Here is a 21,853-nt window from a genome sequence, read left to right as displayed (position 1 = left end):
GCGCGTCACGTGGCGGGGGCGGTGGCGGCCGCTGTGCGCGCCGCGGGGTGAGGGGGAAGATGGCGGCGAGGCGGGGGCTGCTGGCCGAGGGGCTGTTCCGCGGGCGGGTGGCCATCGTCACCGGCGGCGGCACCGGCATCGGCAAGGCCATCGCCGCCGACTTGCTGGCGCTAGGTGGGCGCGGGGGAGGAGGGCGCCGCGGAGCTCCGGGGGGGCAGCGGGGCGAGGCGGGTGTTGGGGGAGCTGGGCCAGGCGTGAGGTGGAGGGGGGGATGGAGCTTGAGGGGGCAGGTCAGGGACTGGTCGGGGGGTGGGTGTGTGGGGAGCTTATGAGCGGGACGTCGTGACAGGGGTCGGTGAATAGCGGGGAGAGCGAGGTGGGGCTATGTCTTTTGACCCGCTGACAATTAAAAGATGACCTATCTTAAATACGGCGGTCGAAGGGAGGTTATGTTAAACCCGGACCTTTTCTCTCGTATTCCCTCTTAAGTGAGTTTTCTTCTTGTGTAACTGGAGGATTTAGCTCGTTGTTGAACACAGTCTTACGGAGTAGTATGGTTTTGAACTGTTGTCTGCACAGTAAACTCAGAGAAATGGTGCTTCTCTCTCAGGGCCTGTGAGATAAATGTCCTTAAGTTAAAATATATCTTCAGTCTGTGCTTTGTGGGTATTCTTTCAGTGCTGATTACAGAGAAGGGGTAAAATCTGGAGCAGAAGGCGGTCTTCAGAGTCATCCACCTTGCAATACCTTTTCTGCAGGTGTCAAGTGCTAGGTTTCATCAGCATCAGACTGGTTCTGGATAATGTTTATTATCATTATTGGATTCACTGTATTCAAAATACCAGCACTAGCATTGTGCCATGGTGCAACACACCCCAGGGTCTGGGCTGTTGAAATGTGCACCGTGCCATTTCACTGCGCAGTAAAGAGCTTTCTTTGTTAAGACTGTGTGGTGGGAGACATCTCTGCCTCCCCTGGCCTTTGTCGCCCCAGCTTTCCACTTGCTCTGTGGGGCCAAAGTGAGGACTAGTGCTGCTACATTTGTATTAGGGGGAAACTTAACCTTTTTTTAAGGTGTCCTTACATATTGCCTTAAAGAGATGCTTTTTAAGCATCACCACACTGTTGATGATATTACCCAATTACCTCAAAACTGTACTTAATTTGATCTGCATTATTTTTCTCAAGCCGACTACAAAAAACAAAAGTGTGTGTCCGTAACATCCTAAATAGAAAACAAGTCTGCAAACCTCTACAGAGCATGCATGAGAAAATGAAGAAAGAGCTATGGCTTAAGTCTGTCTGAGTAACCTTCCTTACCTGCAGACTTTATGGCTACTCCTGACAAGATGACGGGGAACTATTGCCATGTATACCTTGCACTTTAGGCTGTATTTTTTTTGGAGGGGGCTGGCTGGACAGAGAATGCCAGTCATGATGTACATTGTGTTTATAACCAGTCTCCTTTGAAGCTTTCTGGACAGATTTAAACCTTTCATCTGTTAATTTGTGCCCTTTCCCCCCGACCCTATCAGGAAATTATTTGGTCATTTGTAAAGAAAAATAAGTGGTGTCAGCTTGTACAGTAGGTACCAAGCGTTCCTCAGTGAGTTAGTCTCTCCCTCCCCGAATTAGCATATTTAGCAAAAATACAGCCTTCTACTGGACCTTATTCTCTATCAGTGTGTATATTAATAAGCACATAAGTTGATAAATATACCTGTGCTTTTGTGATTTAGTATTTTGTGTTAATTGGTAATTGTGTGTGCCTTTTTATGAACTCTGTGTTAATCAGGTGGGTGTGCAAGTGATAGGAGTTCTTACTTTAAAAAATCAGAAGTCAGAGACTAATATCTTTACATGTGTTTTTTTAAGATGGCCACTGATTGTAGGTGAAGCTCCTATTCCTAGGGCTATGTAGTTGCAGCACTTCCTTCTGGAAGAATTCAACTCTGCTATTTTTTTTTATTTTTTTTTTTAGTTCTATGTATAGTTTCACAAGACAGCCTGAGCCAAAAGAACAGCTTGCTGCTCTTTACTCCCACTAGTTATTTTGAGTTGATTCTGGTGTTTGTTTAATCACGAGAGGCCAAATTCAGCTCAGTAAAATAGCAACAAAGAAAAAAACACCTGGCAAGATGTTAACATTTTTTTTTGGCTGGTTGAGGGTGTTGAATTGGTTTATGTTAAAGCAGATGAGCAGCAGAGCTGGTATAAGGAAGGGATGGCTTCTGCTGGGGTGCTGAGATTATGGAAGGAGGGAACTGGGAGCAAGACCTTGCTTGCTTGGCAATGGAAGCTAGTAATTTACTTATCCATAATATGAAATTGCATGCCTACTGGATTTGCACTAGGGATTAATTTGGTGTGGTCTGTTCTAGTCTGTGTAGCAATTGCTGAAGCCTTAAAGCTGTTCTGAGTTCACTGGTGTGACAGAAGAAACTAGGCTGGTTATAGTGTGAGTGCTTGCCGTTTGGCACCTGCATTGTTTTTCTCTGTAGAAGGAGTCCTTCTGCCTCCAGATGCTGAAAAAAACAGAAGGCTTGAGCTCTTGACTATTTTTTTCCCTCTCCTTTCTGAGCTAGGATTCTGCAGCATGTGGCAGTGTCTTGGGGAAGCCTCTGTTCCTGCCATCTGTAGTCTCTGATAGGAATTAATCTCATGAGGCTATCATCCTTTCCTTCAGACTATGTAGGGTTAAAAAGATCACTGCTCATCAAAATTACAGCCAGACACACAGTAAGATTATTTCTGTGGGTTTAAGAGCAAGCATTTTTTTTGTAATCAAGACCTGGTGAAACATCTTTGAATCGCATAATTGATATGTGAGCAGAGGCAGCAGAAATGATGTCTGACGGCTACTTTGCTGACTCTGCAACTCACAGGCTATCTTCCCTTCTGCAGGAAGGAGAGGGAACCTTGTGGACGTTTTCTTGATTGCTCTTTTCCTGGCACAGTGGGATCTTGTTGCTAAGAAGCACCAACATCAGTCATTTCTCTGTCTTGCAAAACTTCCAACACTGTCTTCTAGTCAGTGACTAATAAATGCACGTCCTACAAGATATCTTCATGATGTTATTAAAAACCTAGCATAAGTGTAATTTTAACTATGTTAGCTAAAGGATGTTTCATTTTGTCTCTACAGGTTGCAGTGTTGTTATTGCCTCTCGTAAATTTGACCGATTAAAAGCTGCTGCAGAAGAACTGAATAAAACATTTTCTTCCATGAGTCCTGCTGAAGTGACTCCCATACAGTGCAATATCCGCAAAGAAAATGAGGTAAAGACTAGTGAACTTATTCTAGGGCTTAACATGTCAAAAGCATATTGTGTATATAAATTTTCAGATCTCCAAAGGTCTCCTCCGGCTCTCTCAAAAGTGGCTTAGATCAGGGAAAAGGTGCAGTAAAGCACTGTTAAATTGATATAAAGTTGTGTTTCCAAGGGAAGACCATTTGTTAGCCACCTAAGCAAGAAAGCATTTGTAATAGCACAATATTTTTCTCACAATGCATAGGTATTTCAGATATTTCTGGGAGAAGCAGGCCTTGGAACTGGCATGTTCTGCAGCCAAGCTGGAGCCCACTTACTGTGGTTCTGTGTCACATTTCTGTGACAGCAGTGAGGGGGCGTTAACTTGTGAGGATGGAGACCTTAGAATAATTCCTTCAAACAGGAAGTCATAGCATGGAATCTCAACGCTTGTGACTTGACAGAAGTGCCCTGCATTGTCAGTTTTGCTTGTATTAAGGGAAGAAAACCCCACAGATACTATTATTTTTAGCCATGTTTAAAATTTTGGTTACAGTTAGAGGTGTGCCTCATTACAAATTATTACTATCCCAGTTGAGTTTTTCTTTTTTCTTCGTATTACAAAAAATGGAAGATAAAGAACAAAAGTATTTAATCCAGGTTTTTCAGAAGTCTGCATTCACCTCCTAATTTTTTAATCTGGGTAATTAAACATTTAAAACTCCAGCATGAGGTTAGACTTTTAACTCACTGAAGACAGCTAGAAAATATTCCAATAACCAGTGATTGCTACATTTTTCTTAACCTTTCGAAGTCTCTGTTAAATTCTAGCATAACTTAAAGAAATATTAATGGCTTTCAATAGCTGTGTAGATTCTGGAAACAGCCTAATATACAATCATCAGACAAATAAAAAAATAAAATTATTCCCTCATGCAACAGCTCGTGCCATAAAATATTTATAGTGATAGACTTTCTTTTCTGAAGAAGACGAATCCCAGGGCTATGCAGTATGTCACTTCACCTACCAGCGAATTTTAGGTTTGTATTTACTAGCATCAGCAGTGCGATGTAATAGGTTATGACAGATGTCAGAGGGCAACTTACATGATTAAAGCTACAGGAAAGAAAAGACTTAAAGAGAGATAAAATGCTTAAGCCTTCTTTCACATCACTGTTCTTGCAGAAAGTGCTCTGGGATGCTTAATAACCATCTGCAGGTGAATCTTATTTCTGCATCAGTTTAAAAATGATTTAATGGGAGCTACAGTGTTCTGGGATGGTAGAGGGATTGTATGGAGAAATGAGGTAATCTCTACTAAACAAAGTACCATTCCTTCTTTGTTTCCTGGTTATTATGTGTGGCTAAATATATATCTAAGGAAACAGTCTTAGGTGCCTTTGGAAACTTTTTGGAAGGTTCTTTTAAAGCCTTTTTTATAGTGCTGTGTAAAGTGTTTGGGCATTATTCTATGTTACTGGTAGCCACGTGGGTATGTGGAGAAACTTCTGTCTTTGGTATTAGCCTGCAGTTTCATCTTAGAATTGTCTTGTTTCCAGTTTAGTTTTAAGCAATAGTCATTTACAGACACACCGGAACGTTCTAACTTTTCATATGATACTGGAGAAGCCTCTATCAGGTGTCTCCTGCCAGTGGAAGTTCTCATAAACCATTGTCATTTCAGATCCATATCTATTGAAGAGAGGGTTCAGAGGAATAAGGTAGATTAAACTTCAGTCTTGAATTTTTCAGTCATTGACTCAGTCTTACAGTTTCACTCACATCAGTTCTCCAGTTGTTCGCTCTTCTTTCTGTGAAAGTCCTATTTAGAAAAAAAATCACTACAAAACTTTGTGGAAGTTTTAAACAAGGAATGTGATTTCTGTTACATGTTAACATAAGAACTTCAGTGTACCCACTAAACAAATATTTATCCATTTCAGATGCCTATCTCCAAGACCAGATATTGTTACAGGTTGGAGAGATCCTGTGATTTTTGTTCTTTAATTCTCGTTTTCTGGCTCTATCCTTCTCTGTTAGCTCTTTAATGCTGAGATTCTCAAATATTGCTAAATCCTGGCCACTTGTTACTTAATTTCTAAAATTAGTATTGGACCAGAAATGTGCGGATCACGTTTTCAGTTTTTAAATTTGTAGTGAGGATAGTACTTCCTTAGGTGCTTCGTGTTTGTGAGTTCAAGCTAGATAAATTAACAGTTGGTAACTTATGCTGTTAAAACCTGTGAGAGCTTAGAACTCAGGGATGTGGCAGATTTTCCACAGCCCACTGCTCACTATTGTTTATTTATTATATTTGCTAAGAGCAGCAATGGTGAATACTTTCTTCCTAATTTGCACTTGATTACCTTGTGGAGACTACAGGAAAAGTACCTTTGGGCTTTTACTTCTACGATATTCAAAGAATGTTGTACATCCACTTTCAAAACCTATTCCATTCTTAATCTAAAATTTAGTGTCTGGAACTTGGAGTCTGATGAACAGTGATTAATAAAAGATGTAGTGAAGGATTTTTCTAGACTAAGATAAATCTTGAGTAGAAGCACCACAGCAATATAATTCACTTCAGCATTTTCACAAATATAGGAGTAGCTTCCTGTCTACAGTGGAAGATGGGGTGAAAGTGCATTTAAACTTTTGGCTTCTCTCCCAAAAGAAACAAGACTTGTACAACTGTGTTGGCTCTGAATGGTATTCATTAATAGATTTACAACTCACTGTCTGCTTTCATCTTTGTATGAGTAAAGAGTATTTATCTCAGAAACTCATCATAGCACATTGTTAGGTAGAGAGGACAGCCCCTGTGAGTATTCCCTGTGACTTGGTATATCATCTTTCTCAGCTCTTTTCAACAAGGCAGAAAAATTTAGGAGTGCAAGCCTCCACAGATGTCAGAACTGATCCATCACAAGCTACAAAGCCCAGGAAGCTTCCTGAACTACATAATTCATTTAGTGTATCCTTTGCTTTGACATCTTACTAAGACCTTTCTAAGAGTAAATATTTCTCCTTAAAGGAAGCCACTGTGATCACCTGTTCTTACTGTGCCATGCCTTTTATTTTTTTATTTCATCCCTTCATCTCCATCAATTGTTCTGCATTTCTCTAAAGGCCCCAGTGAATTTTGTCCTGGTTTAATTTTATAATCAGCCAAACTGGAGGGAGGGACTTTGAGTAGAGGAGATCTAAGAAAGATAAAAGTGCTTTCAGAATTGCCAGATTATTTTTTTTTTCCTCCTACTGCAAGTCTTAAAGTAACTGAACTTCTTTGAAGACGTCACAGCTTATTCCTCTTGCATGCTCTAGTTTGCATTTGTAAAATTCAAGCATTAGAAGATTCATCTCTCATTGTATAGTACATTATGTCTGTTAGAGCTCTTTTTGGCCTAGGAAGAGTCAAAAAAGCTGCAGCAAATTAATTGCTGCAGAAGCTTGATGGCAGATATCACGGGAATATCTTAATGAATTCACATTTTTAAGTCTCTTAATCTTAATTCTCAGAGGCCCTCTTGCTTTCTAGCAAAGCTTACTTTTCGTTTAACATGCAAGAAATAATCTTGCTTGATGGAGGATTTTCAACCACTGCATAACCTGTCAAGTTTATTTCTGTCATGAGTTTACTGCTGCTGCTTTTGGCTAGTTTTCCATTGAGTGTTTTGTAAAGGATAACAAACCTGGTTTGTTTTTAAAGGTGGAAGAGTAGAGGTTCTGGGATGCCAGTAAGAGCACCTGAGGTTTCTATGTTCTGTCTTCATGAAGCTTTATTCTGAAGCAGTGGTCGTGCACTTGTCCCTTATCCTGTCGTCTGGAGTGTATGTAGTGATCAGTATTGCTTCTTAGTAATTATGTAGCTGAAGTGATTCCAATGATTTGAGTATTTTCTAGGATGCCCACATGATGTGTTGAATATAACAACAGCGGGTCAGTTTGCTCTTGCTGAGATGCAGGCCCGACTCAAACACACTGTATGTGTGTGTGTGTCTCTTTCAAAGCAAACTTTTTCCAAAATCCAAGGATCTAATTAATGAATTCCAGTGCCTCAATGTGATGGTGGCCAGAATGGAGAAGAGAGACCCCACCCTTTTTCTATATGAAAAGAGCTTTCTATTTATCTTTGTAGGTGTTCTGAATGGAAAGCATGTGTTTGTGTCTTAAATGTTGAGCTACAGCAAATCTATTGACAGGGGAAAGAAAGATGTGAGGAACTTGTTACCATTAGAAAGCCTTTGTGCTATATGCTCTGGATGAACAATTCTTTAACTGGCATCTAGATAAGGAGAAGATATATCTAGGTAAGAGGAAGATAAAACCTTGTAATTCTAGCAGGCCACTGCTCTTCCTGAAATCAGTAATTTGTAATTCTGTGCACAGTGTTCTCTTTCCATACTTGAGGTTCAGCAGCAAGACCGCTGCTGGAGCAGACCCTAAGGGTAAAACCTATCACTTGAACATCTGACAAACAAGACTCCTTGAAATGGACTCAGTACAGTACTATTTAGCACTTACATTGTGTCTGAGTTCACAAGTAACTTTTCTTTTCCAACAAACTTTATAGCTTAGCAGAGTCTCATTTGGTTTATAAATACATAATGCCTGTCTCTGTGATGCCTGTAGTGGAAGACCGTGGCTTGGTGGGGAGCTGTGAATAAGAGATTCCTGTTGTCGTACTTTAAAATAGCATAGCAAGAACACAAAGTAAAAATACCTGTTATCATTGTGCAAGAACGTCTAGTAGTTCTGGTCCCCAAATAGCAAATCTCTAACACTCTGTAGTGGGTAGTTTGCCTGTTGAGTTTTATTCAAATTCAAGGTGACTTGTGAATACATGGGCACATTGGTCCCCTTTCTCTGTGTCAATGAGTACTATAATCTCAGTTATCTGTGAAAGTTTGCTACTGCATAATATTTTTGAGTTGCAGTCACACAAAAAAGGTCCTTATTGAAGAGCTCCAGTCTTCTCATTATGTCTGAAGTGCCTGATTTTGTTCTTTTTGGTCTTTTTCAAAACGACAAACTATTATCTCTACCTTGTGCAGTTTTGCTTTGCTTCCAGAAAGAGCCTTTATTAGCTTTTTTCATTAAGTTCTTTGCATGTGGATTTTTAATACTTAGGAATAGAAAGGAATCTTCTTTAGTTCTCACTGTGATTTAAATGTGTTTTACCAGAGCCTCTTCTCAGTGTGCTGGTAGCTGCTGTCACTACGTTTACTATAATTGGGAGAAGCACTGCAGTGATGCTTTCTCTACAACACAGAAGACACTGTGAAGATTGCGATGGTTGGAGCCATCTGAGCTGTCACTGGAGAGCCTGCTAGCCTTTGCTGGCTTTCAGAAAGCAGAACTGATATGCATTTGGTTTGGTTTTTTATTGCCCTGAGAATATGGTGCAACAAGTAGGAACAACAGCCGAGATTCTTAAGATATAACATATGAATCGTTTTTAATCGATATGTCATAACAGGTTTTGTCCACCTATTGAAAACTTCCAATGTCTCTTCTCAGTGGATTTTTCTTCTGTTAATTTGTCTTTTGTTGGTTTTTTTTACAATTCTTCGCTTTTTCCCTTTCTCTCTCTCTCTTCCCCCCCCCCCCCCCCCCCCAGCCTGAATAGCCTTAGTCTGTTCAAGCATTCCTTGTACTGAAACCATTTCTCTTTCATAAATGAGCCCATACTTGAGTGACTTATGGAGAACAATATTCAAAGCAAGATTCTCAAGCTGACAAGGAGAAGAGTTTTATATTGCTGAGAAAAGCATAAGTTTTGCTGCCTAGCGAGACATAACTTACTTTTCTCTGGTTGTGAGCAAACCTGAGAGTCTTTCTGGCATGGTGGTTCTCACAAGTCATAGGTTTGGGACTGCTGTCGCAGGTGTTTTGTTTTTCTGGTGTTTTTTTTTCTCAGATCCCAAAAGCTTCAGTAACTGATATGAGGAACAAGATGACATTCAGAACTTGAAGATAGTGATTTATTTTCTTAAAATTATTTTCTTTTTTCTCAGCAGGCATCTGTTTTTCAATCAGGCTTCAGTCACTATATGTTTGTTTGGGTTTTCTTCTTCAGAGAGGTGCATCCTTACGGGGTCCATACTATCCTGTTAAACCATCCTGAACTGTTAATGGCAAAAGCTGTAAGGCAGCTATTGGGCTGTTCGGAAATTAATTGCTGATTTCAACCTGTATGTTCGAAGGGGCATATCTCAGAATAAAATTTATTAATCAAAATAAGAACCGTTATAATCCACACATTTTTGCCAACGAGAAACAAGCATCTTTATTCCGGTTGCATAAAATTCTGGACTTCTGGAGGCGATGAAGTCATTGAAGGCAGTTTTGGCCTTCCCTTGGTTTCTGAAGCGTCTCCTGCACAGGAAGCTGTTGAGATGCTTGAAGAAGTGATAGTCAGTGGGTGAGAGGTCTGGCGAGTATGGTGGATGAGGCAGAGTTTTGTAGCCCAGCTTGTTCAACCATTGCAGCGTTGAAAGTGCAACGTGTGGCTGCACATTATCATGGAGAAGGATTGGACCCTTTCTGTTCACCAGTGCTAGGCGCAGCTGTTGAAGTTTCTGTTGTATTTCATTGATTTGCTGGACGTACTTCTCCACCATGATCGTTTCACCTGGATTCAGGAAACTGTGATGGATTAAACCAGCAGCAGACCACCAGACAGTCAGCATGACCTTCTTTTGGTGCAGATTCGGCTTTGGGAAGTGCTGCGGAGCTTCATCGCAGTTCAACCCCTGAGCTGATCGTCGCCAATTATCGTAGAGCATCCATTTCTCATCACACATCACAATACGATCGAGAAACGGGTCGTTCTGGTTGCAAAAAAGAAGCGCCGACGACACTTCAAAACAGCGTTTTCTGTGATTCTCATTCAGTTTGTGTGGCACTCATTTGTCAAGCTTCTTTGACTTTCCAATCTTCTTCAGATGCTCAGAAACAGTTGATATGCTTACCCCGAGTTCTTTTGCAAGTTCTCGAACAGTTGTGCTTGTATCTGCTTCCACCAGTCTTCAATTCATCGTTGTCAATAGCAGAAGGACGTCCGCGACCTTCTTGATCTTCAAGGTCGAAATTGCCACGTCGAAATTTTTGGAACCGAAGTCGCACTGTCTGTTTGTTAACACTTCCCTGGCCATATACCTCATTGATGTTTCGAGCAGCTTGCGCTGCATTACGTCCAAGTTTGAACTCGTAGAAGTAGATCTGTCGAAATTGCTGTTTTGACATCTGAACTTCATACCTCCAAAATTTGTCAAAAATGCAGTTTATATTATAATTTAATTATACAGCGTGAAAGTTCATAACATGAGCTTTTCAAAAATATATAACAGTACGCCAGTCGAGAAGGTACTATTCCTGAAACATATACAATGAAAATCACATTACAAAACAGAAATTAGTTTCCGAACAGCCTATATTTATGAGACTGAGATGGAGACACTTGGTGAGATACAAATCATAGAATCACAGAATGGTTTGGGTTGGAAGGGACCTTAAAGATCATCTAGTCCCAACCCCCCTGCCATGGGCAGGGACACCTTCCACTAGACCAGGCTGCTCAAAGCCCCGTCCAACCTGGCCTTGAACACTGCCAGGGAGGGGGATCAACAACAAATCTTGCATTGCTTTTTCTTCTACTTCTGATGTTTCCTACTGCTAACTCAATACAGAGGAAGGCTGATTAATATCCTTCCCCTTGTCAAATCTGTTTCAGCAGCAGCATTGCTCCTGCTGTTTGTTTTTTTGGGGTTTTTTTGGTTCGTGTTTTCTTTGACCACAGATGGTAGATTAACTTTTTATATATGCTTGAGTAGGAATAACTGATGTGTGCTATCTAGTTATGATAGGTAATGTAAGCAGGAAGCAGGCATGTTGTCCCATTTCCCCTGTTTCTTGAGATGAAGGTTAGATTATTAAGCAGTTGCTATAGAGGTGTTATTACTGTTTTGTAATAGGGAACAATATACATCAGCTCTGGTACCTGTAAAATCTTCGAATGCTTTGAAATACATTCCCCTCCAGAAATTCTCTTGTGTTTAGTGTGAGTGTGTGGCAAACCTGCTGTACTTCCAAAACAGAAGAAAATGCAAAAGACTTAGTTTACAGCCTGTAGCTCAGATTAGGTCAGTGTTAGAGCTAGGTTTAGATTCTCAGAATCTCTTTCCTTCCATATGAATTTAAGCCACTCCTTCTCTGCACTGACAACTCTCTGAGTAAAACATCTATTGTTATTTGCTGTTAATACCTTCTCAGAGTACCCAAAGATAAGTAGTGCCAGACAGTGCTTTTAATCATAAGTACTCATCCTGCTTATAGACAGAAGGTATCTGCTTAGTCAAATATTCACCTTTCTTTTGCTAAATAAGACAACTTGCAGTATTTCCAGAACTTTATAGAGTTTATGTTTTGTAGGGTAACAAACTAACTTTCTTGGTCTGCATAAGAAGATTGGCTGTTGCCAGATTATATGTGAAAGCTTTAGTGAATCTACAAAACTTGTAGATAGGAAAGTTGAAACTTCACAGGATGACATATTTCTATTTAAAATGCTCAGGTATATGGGTCAGATGAAAAAAACAGTAGCTACATTATATGGAACTCTTTCAGCATCTGATGTGAACACCCCTGCCCTTGTGAAAAATGTCAGGAGATGCTCAGTAGGTCTTAAGTAGCAGGCTTTTGTATGTGTTTATTTTTACAAACCCCCTTCTTCTTTCAGTGCTGATATTTTAGGTAGCATCTGCATTATGCCAGGAAGATTTCCTAAGTAAACATGGACTCAGCTCAGTCTTTGGCTGACTAAACCTGTCATACCAATCTTCCAGCCTTTCTGAAGGCTGGTACCTCCTCTTTATGTGTGAGAAGGATATGGGAGATAAAATACTGTCTGAGAATGAAATTTAGATATGCTTAATCAGTATACCGCACTAACACATACTGTTTCAGGTAGAAGCTTTGGTGAAGTCTACACTGAGTCTACATGGGAAGATTGACTTCCTGGTGAATAACGGAGGGGGCCAATTCCCAAGTCCTTCTGAAGCCATCAGTGCTAAAGGCTGGAATGCTGTGATCGACACAAATCTGACAGGGACCTTCTACTGCTGCAAATCAGGTAAGGACTGAACATTAAGTGTTTTTCCATTATTTGTTTTGTTTTTTACAGCAGTGCCAGAAGACAAGAAATGTAAAGATTCCCTACCTTCTTTTTTCACACACTTATCTGATAGTGGATATTTGTTTTCATGAATCTCATCCAAAGCGTTACATTAAACCGTACATTGCATTTGTTCATATATACAAACATACATTTAGGCAACTATGATCTTCTGGTTAAGGCCAGGCTTGGGGAGTCAGTTGGCTTGGATACTCACTTAAACGACCATAGGAAAACCACTTAGCTTCTTTGGCCTGTATTCACTGTGTGTAACACAGGAAAATATTTCTTTCCCATCAGGGATGTAAATTTAAGATTAAGTATGATAACATGATTCTCAGATAACATTGGGAATGTGGAAATGGAAGTAATTTACATGGAAGCATGAAATCTTGATTTCCACCAAAAGGTGGCTTGACAAACATTGAGCCTTACCTGGACCACGCCTGTTATCTCACCAATCCAGTAGTGAGCCTATGGTACAAAGAGCAGATTGTTTATTTGAATCTGCACAGGAAAAGCATAGTATAATTGGAGTTAAGACTCCAAATTTGGTCCTGTTGGCAAGTGCATTTGTATGCATTTCTTCTGATATTTATAGACTATCTTCCTCCTTCATACAGTGTACAATGCCTGGATGCAGGAACATGGAGGAGTCATTGTCAACATTACTGCTGCCGTGAGAAATGGGTTTCCAGGAATGTCGTAATATATATTTTATTTTTACATTTTCCTGTGGTTTTCCCCTAGAAGTACTAATTGCTCCTAAATACTTCATTTTAGAAAGGTGTGCACTGGGCAGCAGCGGAGTATAGAAATCCAGTGGTTATGTCAAGAGAGAGCAATAGTATCACTTGGCTGTATGTGTGGGGATCTCTTATTAATTCAGAACAAATGGCATCTCTCTGGTCTCTGTCAACTTGTTTGTAAGACACTATGAAGCAAGACTTGCCAGTGAAGCTTTTGCTGAAAACGGTGTGCTAGTGGGACTAGTTGCACTGAAATGTAACTTTTACTTGTTCTCTCTCCAAATTTCTGGACGGTTTGCAAGAACTCGGCACCTGTTTTCCTCCTCTAATGTCAGTTTACAGGTCTTGATGGTGTAATGAGTTATGGGAGTTGGACTGGGAGTAGGGGAGTAGGAAGAAAATTTCTAGTATGTTACCAGATTTTGGCTTTGTCCTTCTGGTCAGGTGATGTCTGCCTTTTCCATTTTCCTTTTTACTCTCACTTTGTAACTGTCTTTCTTGGAGAAGATCTCTGATGCAGAGAATTGGTTCTATTTGCTCTTTTCTTGACTGGGAGAAGGCCCTTGAGTACAAACATATTACCGTGTTTCTAGTTCTTTTATACTGACACAAGTGATCACAGATGTCTGCATGAACATGCAGCATCCTCTCCATACCCATATGTGTATTATATTTGTTCAGATTTCTTTATGCTCAAAATGGAGGTGAGCAGGAGTCTTCCGATTTGCAACTTTTCCTCAAAAAAAGTTCAAATTTGTTGAAAGAGATACAATGTTCAGAAGAAAATTGTTTCAGTTATTTTCTTTTCAAAGGAAATTTTGAAGTCGTCAAAATGCTGTATTTTGACAGTTTCTTAAATGAAAAAAAATCTGAATTTCTTCTTTGAAGCTACCTTTTTTAAAAATTTTAAAACTAAATTTCTAGTGAAGAAAATATCAAAATGTAATTTGAGAAATGTTACATTACCTCTCTTTGTCCTGATTCAGGATTGAAAATCTCAAAAGTTAAAATTTTTAAGGAACAGCAGAATATTTTCTTGCTAGCTTGTTCTTGGCAAAATAAATTTAGAGATCCACAGGGTGGTGCTGAAGCTACAGTTACTTGCATTTCTTCACCCTGGTTTTCTGGTTGAAATGTCAACGGCAGAGAGTCTGAAGCAATAGTTGAGAGTTGAACCAAGAGATAAAAAAACCCAATTCTGAATAACTGTGGAAAAAAGTTTCCCATTGTGTGTGAATGTAGACAGATGGACAAAGCTACTTTCAAATTAAAATCCCGTTGAATTGATACTTGGTTTAGAAATGTACTATTGAAAAAGACTTGAGTTTACAAGTCCAGCCACCACTGATGCCAAAAATTATCTGATACAGTTTTTCATCAGTATTAATTTTGAATATAAAACCAGTCAAGTTTATTTGCTCATAGTGTGCCTGGAGGGTATTTATTTCAGGTGTAAACATATGGATAACTTGGGGTTTTTAAAGTTTTTCTTATTCCTTTCCTGGTATTTGAGAAGGTACTGTATCATCTCCTCTAGGTCTGTTTTGCTAGGCTAAAAGAACTAAACTCTGTTATTTTCATCTGAATCCCACTGTCTGCTGTTCATCACTGCCAGTAATTTTGTCTGCATTTCTTCGAGTTTAGAATAATTCCAGATTAGTTTCCTATAGGAGCAAGGTATATGAGATCACTCTGCCTATGGTTGTCTCCATCTCCATCCACCTACAGTAATTTTTGAATAATGGCTTATTTTAATCATGTTTGTCAGAAGATCTAAACTATTTTTCAGACCACTGTCCTTCCAAGTGTTGCTGTACCTGTGCAGCCTACCTTTCATAGTTTTACACAGTTTGAACTTTGTCTCCAATTGTTGTTCATTTTATAAGCCTGCTTCAGCAGTAGAATGTAGCTGACATCACGTCATGCTGGGGAAAGAGATAAGTATTTCCAGAAATGACAGAAGATCATAGCATAGCTTGTTTAAAGTGTGAAGCTGTGGTCAAACTTACAAACTGGAAAATATCTCTCAGAGAGAGAGAAAGAGAGGAAGCTATAGAAAGCTACTCGATGACTGCCCTAGTGAGGCTGCAGTAGAATTAACTTTGGGCACTGTTAGGTGAGAGAACAGATGCTTCTTTTGCTTTCTTTTCTCAATAGGCATACAGGAGCTGCAAGAGCTGCAGTCAGTAACCTGACCAAGACTTTAGCTTTAGAATGGGCCCACAGTGGAGTAAGAATCAACAGTGTTGCTCCTGTAAGTATTGGCAAACGATCTGATTAAACTTGGTCATCATACATGTGCATGGTTAAAACTTTCAGACCAAAAGGGATTTTCGAATCTATTGCCTGTAACTGTTTGTGGATTATTTATGTATTTATTTATTTGTAATTCCCTCATCTATGTTCCTCAGGTCATTTGAGTGTTTTTTACTGTTTGGAGGACAAGCCAGGGACGTGGGATGAAATTCCTTTTGCTTTCTGTGTTGACTTGGCACTCTTGTTTGGACTTTTTCTAGCTTAATGAAATGATACCTGGGAGGAGTTGACCTGTCTTATAAACTCAAAATTACCAAATGCTTTGTTATTTCAGTAATGGTTACATTATTTCTGAGTTCAGAAAACTTTCTCTATTTGAGGTTCGGGTATGCTGATGGTTTCCACCTGTGTTTACAAAGTTATTTTGAAAATCTCTGAATGTTTCACATAATGTATTTTACTTTGTCTTCTACATGTTAAATTAGATTAGTTGTAGGCACAGAAAGACTGTATTTGGAGTGGACCTTCTCTCACATAAATTGTATGTAAAAATGTGTGTTCTGATTTTTTTCTTATCAAATATATGCAGACAGGAAACCACTATACAGGTCAGCTAAAATATGCCTGATGCATTTCTGAGGAAGTAGGTAGCGTGTAGCAGTTGTTTCAAATAACTGTATGGAAAGAACAGAAATATTTTCTAGTGCATGCTGCCACAGATTATGTCTTCTGTTGTGATTTGTGTAATCTTCACTCTTAACTGCAATTTATTTGCACATTTACTCCCTCAAAAACAAAAGAGGAAAGGTAAACATTGTCCAGCTATTTCTATAGTCAGAATTTACCTTATCTCACAGTATAGTTAAGTGTCAGATTTGTTTAACTGCTCCCTAGGATCTTTCTACTATCTTTGTAGGATGAGTATATATCCTGTTGTGCCTCTTGTCTTAAAACATCTGGTTTGCTTTCTTTGGTGTAGCACAGAATGCTGGATGGCAAACATGTGATGATCATTCAGGTAGTGGCTCTTACATAGCCTCTGTGAGGCCTAACTCATCTGGAGACTTGTTAAATATTAAGATCTACTGGCTTGTTTTTCCTGTTTGTTTCCTTTTTCTGATTTATCAAGTCTTGAGGAAGTAAGTAATTAAGACAGCATTATTATGTGAATATATTTTTCAGGCATGCTAATTACCTAATGAATCATACTAATTATACTTTATAGCACATATCAAAAAGAATTTTTGACAAGCACATGCTTCAGTGATTTGGGTTTTTTGGAAGTATTTGCCAGTTTTGTTATTATGCTGGTAACAAAAATCCATGTTGTAGTTACAGTAATACTTTATATCCTTCCGTCACCTTCATGGACACATGAGCTCTGTGGTAACCATACAGAACTGGTACTGCCTTACAAGAGCAGAGTAACATGTAGGGAATGGGTACATAGAGAGGGAACTTGTGTTCTAAAAAAAATAGTTTCACATGTGAGTTACTTCCTTAGCTCCCAGAATATAATCATTCACATTTCACAGACATCTTAGAAGAGAAATCTTAGCCTGTACTCCATGGATGTATTCAGGTTTTATTATTTTAAACCTGAGTCTCAAAGTTTCTGCCATAACTCATCTATGTAACCCTGTGTTCCCACTGCTGTATCCTTCATACTCTCTCAAGTCTAAATTGGACTGTGTAATCATCAGAGCAAAGACAGTTACCTCTTTCTGTTTCTATAGCAGCTAAGTAGAGTCTGATTTTACTGTGAATTATGGAAGCAGACAGATTTCACAATCGGAATTCAATCTAGTGTTCTTGCAGATAGCAAGAAACTGCTGAGAGCTTGTTATTGGGGCTTTGTAGTTTTCTGCTGTAAACTAATATGAAATGCTTGTAATTTCAGAACAGTCTTTGAGTATCTTCTTTATACTCTCCACTTTATTGAAGTGACAGGGGAGAATTGGAATAATCTGAGTTATTGTGCTTGAATAGAGATGTGGCTTGCGGCCAAATTACCTGCTTGTATAAATTATACTACTCTATTAAATTTAAAAACTTGAGTTCAAGTGTTATTTAGATTGTTTAATCCCACAGAAAATCCTAGTAATGACAGCTTCACAATTTTACAATAATCACAGTTTAAGCATATGCAAGAGGACTTAATTTTCACTATTCTGTTTTAAAATAGGGATTAGTATTTTCAGAAACTGCTGTTGCAAACTATGGAGAACAAGGTGCAATGATGTGGTTAAAGAGCATACCAAAGGTTCCTGCCAAGAGGTCAGCTGTTCCTGAGGAGGTAGTGTATTTCAGAACATTTGTGATATTTCTACTTCTGTGTTTCTATTTTGAAGCCACTTTATTATATGAACATCAACAAAGGCTTAATTTTGCACTAGGTTGGAATATTATAAAAGAAAAAAGCTTTTAGTAATGTGTAGTAGTGCCAAGTGGGAGACTTAACCAGTAGTCACTGTTAAGCTGAAACTTTAATTTAGATGCCTCTTATAGCTGAAGTGTTGCATAGTAGAGACATTAGCTTCTAAAAAGGCTGACTTCCAACAGGGAGTCAAAATGCGTATTAATGTGAAATAAGAGTATCTTAAAAGTACTCAGCTCTCTTCCACTAAGAATGTCCATCTTTGATAAACTGGTCAACTTTTTTGTTTGATTTTTAGCATCTGATGCTGATCTTTGAGAGCTTAGTGGTTTTCATCTGTTTTGTACTTGAAGTCTGTGGCTGGGAAGATGGCTTTAAGACTGTTACGGTTTTCATTACTGAGTAGGAAATGTTGTGATGTCTTGCCCTATAAAAATTTTTACAAGCGTCTTTGACATGAACAATTCCCAGCAGTTTGAGAGAGATTAAAATTGTCATTCTTTTATTAGATCTCGCCTGCAGTGTGTTTCCTACTGTCTCCAGCTGCTTCTTACATAACTGGGATAACCATGGTTGTGGATGGTGGCCAGAGTTTATATAGCCCCATCTTAGAAATACCCGGTAAGAAATGGACTACAAAATAATGCCCTTCAAGTGATTGAAGTTGGGGGGGACACAAAAGTAAAATCTCTAGTTTATCAATCAACTAAATATGTTGTTTTATTTATTTTCCTCAGATCATGACAGATGGCCCTCACCACCAGAAGGAAAAAATTCTGAAATGCTTAAAAAGCTGCTTTCTGGCAAGTTCAAGCCAAAGCTGTAGAAGATTTCACCTTATTCTCAGTTGCACACTTGCTGATAATCTTTCTTTGTGATTGGGCTTATTAATTTCAGTAATGTAATTTTTTTTGCTCATACACAACTACACTGAGTGCCTTGATTTTCACTGGTTTATATTTAAAACTTGAAAGGCTGTACATAGGAATTTCTTTGAAAACACTCACTGCCCTGAAAACATTTAGTCTTTTGGGAAGGGAAGGTATAAAATATAAATTCTCCATTTGCACAGGCATTTAGTAATGATGAATCTCAGTCAGAAGCGTATAAAAAAATTACTTATTTTGACACGAAGTGGGCAGAGAGGGAATGTTTTGGAATCCTTCTATTCTGGATGAATGTTATTGCATCAGTAACCCTTGAGGTAGCTGTTAGCCCTACACTATTTCTGTTCAGCCACACACCAGGTGTTCAGTGATGTTTGTAAAGACTTTGTAGGTATTTCTCTGAAAAGAATTTAAAATAAGGCAGAATACTGTTATTAATGTTTCATACTAATGTAGCATATCATATTGGGAATGTTTTGAATTGTTTGCAGATATAATGACATAATGGAGTTGAGCTGTCTGCAACTTAAATTTGATAATAGAATCATCAGATAATAAGCTTTTACATACAGTGATGGAACACAGTATAGATTCAACAATTTAACATGCAAAATCTCAAAGCAAAAGCTGTATCATGCAGTGCTTTCTGCAGTATGCTACACTGTTGAAGGAGAAACTCTGAATCCTTCATTTACCAGTTAAAATGCTTTCTATCTATACTGTGTTGTCTTCAATTTTAGCATAATTTTGTTCATCAGTGTCTCTAAAATAGGTGTGATTTTTGTGATCAATGCAGAGATTCCATTTAAAAAACAGAAATCTTGTGATTTGTCACTTGAAGAGGCTATATTTGTCATTACTTTTAAAATTCACTTTAAAATTCACTTTAAGGCAACTGTTCCCATGTCTCATAACTTTTATCAAAATACAGAAAATAAGTTACTGTGGTTGTTGTAAAAAGTGAAAGTGGAATCAAGTTGCTGGTATAGAAATGACCTCTTTAATACTTGTTTTGGATTGAATGTAAGAGTATCTGCCAGTTGTATGTTCTCTGCAAGGTGTTTGAATGCTGTGTCTTTCATTAAAATATGGGAACTTACATAGGTACGTGTAGATTGCTTTTTCATGAAAATCTGAATGCCAGTTTTCTGGGGGAGGAGGGCTATGAGCCAGAATGCTTTCTCCTTCTGATATATCCTCTTTCCTTAGTAACTGGGTGGTCATTTATGTGGTTGTGAGAAACTCATACAGAGATAAAATCAGATTTTTTCAAACCTCTTGTGCAAGGTATATTCTGATCATTGCAAATATTAGTTCAGGGTACACAACAAGAGAATTCCTGGAAGAAAATGCACCTGTTAGATAACTAGCTCTAGAAGCCTGGCCCATTACATTTAAGTGAAATTATTTGGTTTGTTAAGAGATTATTGCTACATTCTTAACATTTTTCTGTAAAAGAAGGTTAAACATGAACAGGCTTGAGACTTGTGGAATTTGCTTTCTCTTCATGTTTGACTGTGAGCTTCTATGGTGTGTGTAGACTGTAGATTTGATGTGAAATGGAAGTAATTTGATAAAACCAAACTATTATATCCCAGAACTGTTCTCTACAGGATTTGAGCATAAACTTGGAAGTAATTATTTTATACTGTAGCAAATTTCCTCTGTAACTTTGCTGGAGTCTGAATGTTCATAAGGAGGGGAAGTTTATACAGAATGATAGTGAAATGGAACATCAGAAAGGTGAGCATTCTCCTGTGTGGAAGACACGTGCCGTCTGCAGTTAATATACTCCTTCACAAGTAAGAACTGTAATAAACCTTTCTGCTTGCACTAAATACAAGAAACTTTTACTTGACCTTGCTTGTCTTCAACTTCCAGCAAAGCAATGGATGTATTAAGAAGATCTAAGCTAGTTCTGTGGAAGAGGTTTGTTCCTGTTGTGTGCTTTTTTCCCTGGTAAGGAGTTGGAACAGCCAGCATCGTAGAGCTGTAATGTGCTGCACCTTAGTGCAACAGGAGAATATACTCAAAATATTCTAAGGGTAAGTATGGTGTAAGAATATACAAAATACATCCTTCAAAAGAGAAGGGGAAACATTAGTGTTCTTTGCTTTTTCTGCTTTTTTTTTTTTCAGTAATAATACTAATGTCCCCCCTGTGTTGAGGCTTACTGTGCACACTATTAAAATTCTTATCATATTATACTGGATATTAGCATAGTAACTCCTTTGCTGTAATGGTTTTGCAATGATCAGAGCCTTTTTTTTTTCTTTTTTTTTTTCGTCTTGCACTTTTTTCTTCTTGCACAAGGGAGAGCATGAAATGTTTAGTTCTCAGAACAGAGCTTTTATTTTGGTCATTGCCTCTTCAGTCTATTTTTATGCAGATTAAAATTATTTAAAAAGTTTTGCAGAAACCCAGTGTTGTGTCAGCTGGCAGCATGAATGTTTCAGGTTTCTGCTGTTAGTGCTGCAGATAATATCAGCTGTAGCAAAGCTCTTCCTACACAGTTGTAATAACAGCACTTGATCAAAGGGCATTGAGAGGTTAAAAAAAAAAATGGGTGTGGTAACAAAAACATCCTTGACCTGTATAAGATTTAGGTATCTGAAGTTCAGAGAGCAGGGCTCAATTTTCTTTTATTTTATTATTTTACAAGAGAGATGAATGTGACTGTGTGAAAAGGGCTAAGGAAGGGCTAAGAATTACTCCTTAGGAAGAATCAAGGAGATTTATTGACCAAACACTGTAACTTAAGTGTTTGCTGCACTGTACAGTTGTAATAAGCAGAGAAGAATGTCAGAATGACAGTTACATTTACCATTCTGTTAGAAATCTCTTTTCAATGCTTTAATATTTGCCTCTGGCTAAACCTGTATCAATTCTGTTTACCCCTTATCAGATATTCATGTGACTGATAAATAGGTGCTTATCATCTCCTCCTTTGCTCCACTGTCTGTTGTTATATCTGAATATGTGTAATAGAACTTTACTTTTATGAAACCAATGCAGTTCCATGAAAGGGAATCAACAGTACTTGCCTGTGTTTTACAGATACTCTGTGTTAAGCAGAATATTGATTATTCAGGGTATTTATTTAGTGTAAAATTAAGTTTGATTATTCAGGGGTTTTGCTTAGTGTAAAATGAAGTCT

The 21,853-nt window shown here is 38.5% G+C and overlaps 1 protein-coding gene across 1 annotated transcript; it reads left to right on the top strand.

Annotated features, from left to right (window-relative positions):
* Positions 1-47: 47 nt before the first annotated feature.
* On the top strand, positions 48-20,489 carry PECR (peroxisomal trans-2-enoyl-CoA reductase). The gene is made up of 8 exons (XM_074910933.1): positions 48-174; positions 3,146-3,279; positions 12,220-12,385; positions 13,051-13,132; positions 15,334-15,430; positions 17,618-17,728; positions 18,319-18,430; positions 18,547-20,489. The coding sequence occupies exons 1-8, from the start codon at positions 60-62 to the stop codon at positions 18,633-18,635; spliced, it is 906 nt and encodes a 301-aa protein (XP_074767034.1). The 5' UTR covers positions 48-59; the 3' UTR covers positions 18,636-20,489.
* Positions 20,490-21,853: the final 1,364 nt, after the last annotated feature.

The sequence above is a fragment of the Athene noctua genome, chromosome 7 (genome assembly GCF_965140245.1).
Source record: "Athene noctua chromosome 7, bAthNoc1.hap1.1, whole genome shotgun sequence".
Classification (NCBI taxonomy): domain Eukaryota; kingdom Metazoa; phylum Chordata; class Aves; order Strigiformes; family Strigidae; genus Athene; species Athene noctua.
This window is presented reverse-complemented; position numbering and strand designations above follow the sequence as displayed.